Raw genomic sequence first — 12,182 nt, 5'->3', positions numbered from 1 at the left:
CCCAGAAGTCTAATAGCAATTGAATCTGTGTTGAGCTGTAATCGAATACCTGGTAATAGGTTAGTCAGATAAAGATTTTTTCATTCTTGTTTAAGGAGATGTCAGGAGGCAGGAGGTTGACTACATGGGTTCAGTGAGTTCTTCTTAGCATACTGATTTGCAGCCTTCAGCTTTTTCTCTTGCCTTGTATTTCTTGCAAGATGGCTGATGAGCCCCAGACAGCACCTAAGTTCATGACAGGAACAAGGGAGGTTAGGGTAGCACCCATGCCTACATTGTTCCATTCCACCATGGGAGAAGAAAAGCATTCCCAGAAACCCAGAACTTTTACTAGCAACTTGTTAGCCAGATCTTCAACAGACATCTATGCAGTGCTGCCAGGAAGCTGGGAAAGCAAACTTTGTAGTGTTATTTGAACCTGTGACTCGAGACATGCAAGAGAGAAGGGATGCAGGAATAGTTACCAGATCAGTCAAGATGAATTCTGCTACAGATGAGTGACCTGAGTCTTTTTTTTTTTTGGCTTTTTTCCGTACCGGGAATCGAACTCACAACCTTGTGCTCACCAGGCAGGCGCTGTGCTGCTGAGCTACCCAGCCCTTGACCTGAGTCTTAAAGTGAGTTAGAGCTGTCTAGATATGAAGAACAAAGAAATATTTCAGTGGAGCTGCAGGAGCTGGAAGCTGTAACAGAGAGCCTGCAATACAGTAATTCTGTAAGCCCAGGCACAGTTCCACAGGAGAAGGGATGGAAAATGAAACTTGTCAGAAGAATGAAGGGTGTTGCCTATATGGTAGGCGGAAGAAGGTCAGTTTTCCCTGAAACATGTGGTAGACTAAACAAGGATTGGTTTTAAATATTGTAAAAACATCTGATCCATGGTTTAGGACAACCACTTCAGCAACTGTGATAGTTTGCAACTTGAGAGTTAAAATATTAGATTAGTGAGGATGTGATTACAGCAATTTTAAGAGGAAATGATGACAGATTGAACTGAATCAAGAGTAATGGGGATGAAGAAGAGGCTATGGATTTGAGTGATAGTAAAGCGATGGAAATGATTGGACTTGGCAGCTGATTGGTGAGGGAGGGGTCACCATTGGTTCCTGATAATTTTCCTCTTGCTGAATGACAGTGCCATCCATTAAGATGGGGAACATGAGAGAAGTAAGTTTGGGGGGATTAAGATGGTAAATTATGCTTTGGGTGTGATGAATTTTTCAGATGTTTGTGGATAGGCAAAATTGTGATTTTGGGATAAGATTGCAGATTTGGCATGCAACACCTCATTTTTATTAGTAAAATTTTAGAATGGGATGAACTACCCAGAGAGAAAAGTGAGCCTATTTTCTGATTAGTGATTTTGCTCTTTACCAGTTTTAAACTGAAAATTCCTCTAGCTTGTCTTTTTTCCCCATACCAACATGCTATCTTCAAGAAAACTGGTTAGTTCTTGTTTAATCACTAATCATTTTCATTGTTATATGTAATCATTTATTACTAACATCCCCCTACTCACTCGCTTCCCCTTCCCCTTGTTTCAGAGTATACATTTATTTTGGCACTATTTTGGCAAGATATCATGCATTCTTAAGAATGATTAGAATTTGGAGCTTTTTTTGATTTCTTTGATTTTTTTGTATCAGCTTCCTTTCAGTGTAGAAATCCTTCTAGATTGAACATGTGGGAAAGTGGTTAACCCAGCAGTGACACTATGATGAGTGAATGAATGAATGAATTGCTCCCCAACTGGCATTCATTCTTCTGCTTGGTCATTCCCTGCATTCGAGAGGTAACTACTGATGAGGTTAGGGCAGCCCTTCTGATGAGGCAGTTTATTCCATTTTGACAGCCCTATTTTCCAGAAAGTTCTCAATTCTGTAGCTGTCTGAGGCATTAATTTTTTCCTCTGAGGCTAACTAGTGTCATGTGTTGCTTGCTTTTACACATTTTTGAGGACGTAAGTCCTCATTTTCTTCAAAAACATTACTGGAAAATATTCAGCATATCATAGAACATGGTTTAATCCCACCTTGTGCTCCTGGTCATTATTCTATGCATGTATTCTAGTAGGTCTTTTTCCCTCTTCCTAGGATTTAGCTTAATGTTCCAAAATTGGTTTGCTCTTTATTAGATTTGCTCTCATTTTTAATATTAATGTAATCAAAGGGTACATTTATTCATTCAAGTTTTAGCATTGACTGACCATTGAGTTTGAGGTCTATAAGAATCTTTTTTTTTTTTTTTTAACATTAATTGCTATACAACTAGGGCTTCTATTTACTTGTGTGGAATGGAACTTTACATTTATCCTTATCTGGTTTCTCCTTTTTGGGTTTGTTCTGTAGATGCGCCATAGTTGCATATTTTCACTCTGTTGACACGGAAGCAGGATGGGATCATGCAGTCTTGGACTGAAATCCCTTTACTGCTTGTGTGACCTTATTTATGTCAGTTTCCCTGAGCCATGGCTTCCTAATACGTACTTGAAGGTAGTAATCAAATCCTTCTGTTAAGATTATCAGGTGAAATAAAACAGGCAATGCACGTGTAATACCTAGAAGAGCCCTTAGAATACCAGAATGTGTGATAATTACTTGTCGTTATTACTGCATGGGGTGTGAGGAGCTGTGCTTGGTATTTCTATAGTTGTTAGACCTTTCCTGTACTGTCAGCATGCTTAGGACAAATGGTTTTTCTACTAATGGGGGGAGAGGCAAATGTTTTATCATTCACCAAATTTACTGTGCCATACATAGGATATATGTAATGATCTGGCTACTTTGTTAGACCTCATAAAAAATAGCTAAAACAACAATAACAAAAACCTTAAAACTACATGGACAAAAGTCCTACTTGTTCCTTCATCTGCATTTGATTTTAAGACAGAAATTTATAAGATGTGTTAGTTGTCAAGTTACAGGTGTTAAAGGTTATATGAAAATTTGGGTTTACGCTAATAGTAGGTAGCCCTTTGCCAGGAGATGCCTTTAAATATTAAAACTGACAAAATCAGACTCACGACAGATTTTCAGCAGCATCATTCTGTGGCAAACAAGGCCTTGGGAGAGCAGCATGTGAGCTCCCAGGGAAATGTTAAGAACAAGGTTTACTTGGGGCATAACCAGACAGCTAAGCATGCTCAGAGGAAGGAAGTGGATTAGGACCCAACAACCTGCTTTAAGACCAAATGCTGCAACCTCATACCAGGTCTAGGTTGATCAGAGCCACGGTTAGGTTTTTTTCTTGGTAAGTTGTCACAACTTACCTATGACAACTCATCAGGTACGGCAGCCCACACTTTACACTTGCAGATGTCCTGCTGCAGAACAGTTCTTTAGCTTCCTCTGTTGGGTCAGGCCCACAGGAATATGAATGGTCCATGTGAAAAGCTAATCCATCTTGGTTCATCCTACCAGTGTGTAGGACTTGTGTTACAGCCTAGAGTTCCAAAAAGGAAGAGGCCTTCCTTTGTTTTCATTCTGAACTATGACAAAGTTATTTGCGCATTTGTGGAAACACAAAAGTAATTTTGTGGATCTAGCTTTTATTCTGCTCATTTACTTACATGTGGGATTTGATCTGGTGCCATCAAGAAATGGGAGCTCACCATTCTGCAATTTCAGGTTTCACTTTACCTAATTATTTGTAAGACTTGAGAGGGGCTTTCTTAGTTACGAAGTATGCAGATTTTCTCTGTAGCTTTCAAAAATCATTCTGACTTCTCATGTGTTATTTTTTGCATTGGCTCCCATTGCTAATGCTAAGTCTCAGAAGAGCTAAGACTTGTGACTAATACTTCTTAGAGACTGGCAAGACCTTAGAATTTATTCAACTACTGCCCTTTTATTGGAAGGTTATGTTTTTTTGTTTTATTGATAGACAAATTAAAACCTTTAAAATAAAGCATATTTTCCTTTCTTTCATTTTCTGATAATCTGTAGCAAAAAGCTTCTTGGTTTTCTTTCAAACTGCCTTGTTTTAAAAATCAAATTCAAGATCAACATGAGTCTGCCTGCAGAGCAAAGCTATCTGCCTTTTTAGAAAATCTGGATGGTTAAATTGGAAGCACGTTCTGCACATGGTTTAGCAGTTAGTAGCCTGGAAAATGACCCAATAGCCAAGATAGTTTTTTTTTTAATCTTCATTGTAAGTGCTTGTTTAAAGTTTAAGCCTGTAATTGACTATTTTGTACATTGTTCATTGTTAATTCTTTTAAGGCTATTATAGTTTTGTAAATACATTGCCTGCTAAGTTGTGTCAGTGGAGGAACATTAGTGCTATGAGAAAATTCAGTTAAATGTGGTGCTTAAAAGCATTACCAATTAGTGCATGGGACTGGATCATTGTGATTTCTTAGTGATCCTAGAAAAGTCACTTTCTATTTGTTCAGATTTTCTCTTGTTTTAAATGGGTATCATGGTGTTCTTTTTGGATAAAAGAGCACCACATAAAAACACACTATGGGGCTGGGGATATAGCTCAGTGGCACAGTACCTGCCTGGCAAGCGTGAGGTCAGGAGTTCGATTCCTGGTACCACACACACACACACAAATGCCATGCTGTGGCCTGCTGAAGAGTTTGGCTTATTGGTGGCCGTTTTACCCAGTATTATTATTTGGCTCCTTTGGTTAGTTCCACATGAAAGAAGCCAAATCTTTCTACTTTTTACTCTTATTTAGTAGATGTTATCTAACAAATAACTTAAAAGCTGTTCTATTTTGGGTTGTTTGGAGAAATAATTTTTAATACACATATCACATGCAGTTTACTGCATTTTGATGGATGTGGTAGTACTATTCAAAAAACAGAAGCATTTCCTGATACTTAGAATGTAACTGCTTGATTTTCAATCTTATTTTTTTTAAAATATGGAGATAAAGACATCATTTGACATTACAAGTAGAAGCTAATACTGGCAGATAATTAAAGGTTATAAAAATTACAGTTCAAAAGGAGTTAAATTCTGCCTATCAGGTAGTAAGAAGCAGTAGAATATGGACGTAATCATGGTTGGAGATAATGAAGTAGATAAAATATGATGTATCCATATATGGTGAAGAAAGAAAAATAATGATTGTGAATGTACTGAATGTAGCTTAAGCTATTTATCATTATGTACAAGTGGAAACTTACATAAAACCCCTCTTGATTAAGTTTTATCTGAAACAAAGGATGTGATTGGAAGTGTAGAATGGGAGAGTATTTTAAGAGCATGATGATGATCCAGCTAGAGGCTTTACAAGTGTGTGGTCAAACTAGACAAGGGAAAAAATAGGTAGGAAGCTTGATTTGGCTATGCAAATTTGGGACACATGCAGAAGTTTGGATGTATGGGTTGTTGCACCAGATTTGGTCATCGAATGATGCTTTCCATAGAAAATATGATCTGAGGCATTGATTGAAATACTGAAAAATGCAGGATGTGCAGGTGGAACTGTTTTGCTGTGCCTTGAAACACAATGTAGCAGTTGTCTTTGATGGTCAGATCCTATGATGGGGTATGAGGAAAAGGAGCAAGAAGTGAAGGAAAGGCCCCCAGTGAGGAAATGGACGTGAACATAGATCAATCCAACAGGCAAATACCCCACAGTTAGGCTGTAGAGGAAACAATACACCATAAAAAATTTCAACTGTCAGGCTAACAGGATTGGAAGCTGAAGAGCACAGAGCAATTATTTATTAAGAAAGAGGCACAGTTGACATCAAGTGTTATAGAGAACAAGACCACATGATTACAGGGAGATGCTGAGAAAATGAAAAAAAAAAACAACAACAAAAAAAAACTTCCCAAATTAAGAGAGGAAAAAGAAAGGTAACCTATGAGAGCTTGGTAAATACTGAGGAGCTCGCTCTCTCAAAACACCTCAAGAACAGGAGGTCTGAAAAGTGTCAAGCCTCAGATATAGAAAGGATAATTTATTGACAGGCAATGGAGACAGTGCTAAAAAATAAATGAATTTTTCACTTCAGTGTTCACAAAGGAGGACGGGTACAGATGCCAGAGAGACACAGAAATTTCCCAGGGGAGAAAGAAGAAATACAAAAGAAATCAGGATCATGCTGAAACAGGTGATGCAGGGTGAGGGGGGGAAGGAAAGTAATAAAACCCTAAAGCATCGCGGTGTTTACCCCCAAATCTTCAAGAACTTAGGTGAATGAAGAAGATGCCGAGAAGAAAAAGAAACACAGTGACTGTGTTTCTTAAAATGGTTGTTTTTATTTAGTTATTAGTTGAACTTCATCAAAATTTGGCTGTAAAGGAAGTAAGCCAGTCTGTTTTAAAAAATACACCGAGTGGTCACTGAACAACTAAGCATCTTTCCCCCCAAATTTTCAGTCTTTTAGAGTAACCCCACTATACAGTGTTTAATGTTTATTAAGAATTTACTATGTCTTACTGTTGCCAGGGCATTCATTGACTCACTGATTGGTCAGTATTTTTTGGGTGAATCCAGACTGTAGATCCTGAAATATGGCGCAAATGATAAACATATCCTAAAAGTCTTTGAAATTGGCTTACTTGCAAGTGCTAATAGGACAAATGAGAAGGCAGAGGATGCTCGAAAGAAGCTTTGATACTACAGGTTTCACTTTATCCCATGATTTCCTAATGTGCTTATAACTCAATACAGGAGTATATCTCATGAATGGCATTCTTCGTATGTGATGCCATGGCCCCTGTGTTCCATAAGGAAATGTGACCACATCTTAGGGCTTTTGAACCTTGATGTACACCTGACTTCCCTGTGGGCCTTTCACATAATACAGGTGCCTGGGCTACACCTGTAGAGGCCCTTCTGGAGGTCCTGGCTAGGATCCAGGTACCTGTAATTTTAACACAAATCTCTGACCTACAAATTACTTCAAAGAATTGTTTTAGTTTTCAAAACTGTTAATTTTTCTAGAACTAAGTACTTATTTTTAAATCCTTCTATTTCTTTTTCACTCAGTAAAAGTGAGTCATCACCTACTTAGCACCTAATTATTTACCATGGAGATATTTTTGTACCACCTATTAGTAATTTTTCTAAGTAAAAAAACTGTAATATTTAATATGTCAAAATCTGCATATTTCCACTGAAAGAAAAAGAAAGGTAAAGTTATCTCTACTTTTTATTTTAATTCTTCATCAAACTGATAGATTTAATCTAAATGGCCCTAAAGGTTTGCATCTGTAATAATGATGTGAATGATAGACTTTAATTGTAGATTCATTCACAATTAAACATTATATATTTGTGGCAGTAATAATTTTTCCTATATTAAAGGAAAAAATGTTGACAGAGTTTTACTAATTTAGAGGAAAGAAAAGCCAAATTAGAGGACAGTTAGCACCATAAATACTTTAAAAAGAACATCCTTTCTTTTTGCTTGTAATTTGTAGCTAAGACTAAATGATCCTGAAGAGGGATGCTTTGCCTTATGTGGAGCAGGGAGGGAGATATCTAACTAAGGATGGTATAAAATTGTCTTCAAAATGGGTTGTAGGCAAGTATGATTTTATTGAGTACTTGGGAGATTTCATTGTACTTTTTAATATTATTCCTGCTATGCTGTAGGACTTATTTTATACAATAAAATATTTTTAGCTGTACACCTATTAAGTTATAGCATTTTGACTGTATGAAATTTTATTGTTGTTAACCTGTAAAATGGTGATGCAGATAATAAGAATATTCCCTAATACGTTCTGTCACCTCTGGACCCATAGAGCTGCTTCTGTCCGATGTGAGATTTTCATGTGCAAGTAATGTTTCGATCACTTTGCGGATACAGAGCTGAGCCCAAGCTGCTGAGAAACAGTGTTATGGTGGCTCCTGGCTCACATGCTGGTCTAGTTACTTGATAGACCTTCATCTCCAAGATTGCACATATTTTCTATTTTACTTCTTGAGTGCTTCTACTGAATTCTGTGTTATTAGTTTAATACAATGAACATATAGGGTGAAATTTATTTTAAGAGTCCTGTACGTTTTGTAGTATGTGGCCCCAAAGGAAAAGTTTTCACATATCTTTGTATATTCTATTTTCCATCAAAAATATGATAGCCTGCTTTTATTTATAATTTTTGAGGGTTGAAAACATAGCCTTTCTGCAGAGTTAAAACTTTTTATTTTAATAAATAATTAAATTGTTCGTCACATAAAACCGTTCCTCAGGATGTCTAGTAACCATCTCTTTACCCATGAACTTCTTTTCTGACCATACAGTCTTGATTGCTGGAGCTTTTTATTTCATGGCATCTCCTACTGTGAATCGTTCAAGAATACCTGTAACTTGTAGAAAGGCTCAACAGCGTGGTGCTTGATTGTATTTTACATTACATTCTTTTGTAAGCGTAGTGGATGTGTACTATACACTGAGTGTTGGTTTCTTTGGATGTAGATAACTGTTTCTGGCACATATTAGCATTCAGTATTTAGGTCATTCATTAATTCATTAATTTCACTCCTCAAATACCTACTGAGCCAGAAGAGTTTGTGTCAAGTACTTGCTCAGCTTAGTGCTGGGGCTCCACATATTTGGAGGTACTTTGGAGGACACACAGGAAGTAGCAAAGAGGCAGGGGAGATGGAAGGTCCTGTGGGAGCTCCTATCAGGAAGGGTGTGGCATAGAAGTCAGGGGAGTTGACATTGAAGTTCAGATCCCAGCTCTCACAGGGTGGCAGCCAGGCCAAAAGAGCCAACACAGGGATGGAATGGAGGCATTTTCAAGGCATGGATCCTTGTCTGCAAGGGCCAGAAGTCAGGGAAAAGATTTTGTATCTCCTTTCCAGCACTGGAGAAGGAAAGATGCAAGCAAAGGGCTTTGCAGGTACGGGAGAGCCCTCTCAAGAGGGGCCTGTGAGCCGTGTTCAGCAGCCATCATTCCTCCAGCAAATGTGCGTTCCCACAGTATGGGTCAGGTTTAGCACACAAGACAGAAAAGAATGCCTGCCCTTGTGGAACTTTTATTCAAGTGGGGTCAGACAAAGGATAAACATGTTGCTAGTAGTTCTGAATATGGTCCAGAAGTGTGTGTAGTCCAAATAGTTACAGATTCAGGATTTGGCAGTTATCACTGCACCAAATCAAAGGCAATTTAATAAAAATAATTTTGTAATCGTATCTGGTCTTGAGATGAAGACTGTTGATAGGGTTATTATATTTATAGACCCAATGTATTTACAGGGAAAGTTGGGATTTACCTATACATTTTTTTGAGCCTATAGATTTTATCCATCACTCACTCTGTGTCAGACCTTGGGGTAAGCATAAGCATATCACTTTCAAGGGAGAGCACTGAAGTTCAATTCAAGTTTGCCAGATAAATACCCAAGAAAAGAGGACTTACTTGTAACACTAGGGGAAGACACTTGAGCGGTGATTGGTATGGATGGATTATCATATGTTCTGGATTTTATAACACATATCATAACCGGAATTATCCCTTGAAGTATTTGAACAATATTACTAAATAGAAATCTCATTTTTTATCACCAAAGATTCTCTATAGTGGTTGGAACTAAACATTTGCTTATCACTCAAGATTAGTTGTTTTGAACAAGAAATTTAGTGAATTTTTTGATAGAATTAATAAAGTACAAAGAGGATGCTAGAAGTCATTGTATAGATGTAGGAGGACTATGATCGAGCCGAGTGAATAAAGAATGATTTGTTTAAATTTACCCTGTCTATGAATGGTAAGAGCATTGAATGCAACTATCCAGTGTGTGAGTAGCGTTTGAAAAAATATTACACTCTGGCAATCTTAGGCTAATTTGTTTTGTTTCCTTTAGAATAAAAGTTGCAAGTGGGTAGGAATTATGCCTGTAAAGTGTTAGCCTATAAAGGACTGGAAAAGTACTCCAGGGTAACAGCTGAAGAGGAAATGACTGTCAGCGTCGTGCACATGGATGATTGGGCACATAAAGAACACAAGCAGAGAGAAAGGTGCGGAGGGAAGAGGTTGTAAAACCAAGGAGCCTCGCTGGGAACTAAAACATAATAGCCAAAGTGAAAAGCCTTGGTTGGGAACCACCAAGCTGATACAGTGTATTTTATCTTTTAGTATAATACAAACATCTACAGTTGGAAGTGCCTTGTGCTTCTTGTGTAGATGTGACTCTCAGCAGCAGCCGCACACACAGTGGGATGTATTTGGAAAGACATTTCATCTTGTGGCTCTCTAGTCTGTCTGCAGCCCTCAAGGTGTATGTTTCAAAATGGTCCTGATCAAGTCCCAGGCTTTGTATCTGTACTACAAATATAAATCTTACTTGTCTGCATAAAAGCAAAGTAAATCTATGCTGGGTCAGCACTACATACTAAACAGTGTCCATAGTGTGTATCACTGATATCCATAAATATGTACCGATATTATCCTATCTGGTAACAATAGTCACTATTTGTCTTGCTCGTACTGTGTACCCAGTACCGCTATTATTTGCCTAGTTCATCTTCGGGCTTTCTTTTGTAAGAAGCACTTATCCTCATTTTGCCTACAAGGAACATGATGGACAAAAAGGTTAAAACAATCTGGAAAGAAAGGTTAAAATAATCCAGACTGAGGATACATTCCTGACTAGTGATGCATGTGGGATTTACAAGCAGTTTGGCCAGATTCTGCAGCATGTAGCCTTACTAGCCTTTCCTTGGCCTGGTCAAGTAGGGACAAGAGTTAAAAAGAGTTAGACATAAATGCAGGTTATGAAAATGACATGCAAACAAAAAGCAGAGTCTAAGGCATACACTAATGATTATGTACTTTTAATTTTTCTGTCTCTCTGTTCACCCCCTTTCATTTTTATATATTTCAGCACTGTGTTAAACCATAGTAGTTTTTATAAACCAGCTTCACAAGGAGAATGATTTGAGAGTCTCAGACTCAAGCCTTGTCATTATTAGCCTCCAGTAAGAATAGCGATGCCGATGAATACAGGACCTGTTGCATTATCTGCAGAAATGTCTGCAGACTCTAAATGAAATGTGAACTGGGAGTACTGCATATTATTACTGGAAGGAGTGAGTGGAATAGTGGATTTCTTGGACACATTGCTAATTTAATTTGTTTGTTCACGTTTTGGGATACCCCGCTTCCATATTCACAAAGACCTGAGTTTGTAGCCTGGCTCAGTTACTGAAACTCCATGGTCTCCTTGTTTGTGTGGACCTAGGGATAACAAGGCCAGACTCACAAGGTTGTGTAGGTGCAGTGCTGAGCCCAAGGTTTGACACACAGTGGATCTTCATTGTATCTTAGTTCACTTCTTCCTCTCTGGCTTCATGAACAGGATGAATAAATTCGAATGTCTGCTCAGCACTTGAGAGGAGGGTTCTCATTTGTAAGTGTGTAAAGCCTAAGTTTCTAAATTGCTCTTTCCTGTGGTCTGTCACAATATCAACTTCCAGAGACATCCCAGCTCCATCTTTCTGTAACTCTCTTGTTTCTATAGTTACTGTGTCTTTGGGTGACCTCTCAGGGCAGCTCATCTTTTTCTCTTCTCAACCCTCACCACAGTGTTCTTCACTCTAGGTCCTCGCTGCTTAGTCAGAATCCTCTACTCTGATCGGGTCTCGAAGTCCTTAGATAGAAGCAAAGTCCTTAGATAGTAACAAAGTGAAGTAGGGCCTCTAGAATTTCAGGAGAGATGTTATCTTTGTGTAATGTGTTCCTTGATTTCAGTAGCTGATTTCACAATAGCTACAGCTAAGCTCCAAATAGCTGCTTCATTCCTTGTGTCTTAGAAAAAATGGACCCTTTCTTCCTCTCTTGGACAACCTTCTGCATGTGTATCTTCCAGCTTATTTTAGCTTACCTGTCCTCTTTCCATAACTTCCTCTTTGTTTTCCTTCATCTTCTCTTTCTCTGTGACTCTTCTTCCCTTTGCTTAAAAATGGAAAAATGTATCTTGGGCTCTCTGGCAGTGATGGTGAAAGTGTGGCTCATAGATCACCTTATTCAACTCTGTTTAGGTCTCCGAAGGCGCCTCTGAGTCAGCACCTCAGGATGGTTTAATCATGCAGTTTTGCCAACATTAGTCTCCAAAGGTAGCACGGCTTCAAAGTCGAAAGTTTTTCTTCCCCAGCTCTTACATTGTTTAAAACTGCTGTCCTGCAACTTCACAATGTTAAGCCTTTGTTCAGTTCTTTCTTTCTTTCTTTCTTTCTTTCTTTCTTTCTTTCTTTCTTTCTTTCT

At 38.2% G+C, this 12,182-nt stretch overlaps 1 protein-coding gene across 9 annotated transcripts in view; it reads left to right on the top strand.

The window, feature by feature from the left end:
• The window catches only part of Tcf4 (transcription factor 4), a gene marked incomplete at its 5' end in the record, with an annotated part of 330,556 nt that overhangs the window by 127,613 nt on the left and 190,761 nt on the right, over window positions 1-12,182 (top strand). For 4 of the 9 annotated variants that reach the window (XM_013510945.1, XM_013510949.1, XM_013510953.1 and 1 more), the window contains 1 exon segment: window positions 5,975-6,073. In XM_013510945.1, coding sequence (XP_013366399.1) covers window positions 5,975-6,073 — 99 coding nt within the window. 9 annotated transcript variants of the gene reach the window in all.

This window comes from Chinchilla lanigera, unplaced genomic scaffold (assembly GCF_000276665.1).
Source record: "Chinchilla lanigera isolate Chin_1 unplaced genomic scaffold, ChiLan1.0 scaffold00001, whole genome shotgun sequence".
In the NCBI taxonomy this organism is placed as follows: Eukaryota; Metazoa; Chordata; class Mammalia; order Rodentia; family Chinchillidae; genus Chinchilla; species Chinchilla lanigera.
This window is presented reverse-complemented; position numbering and strand designations above follow the sequence as displayed.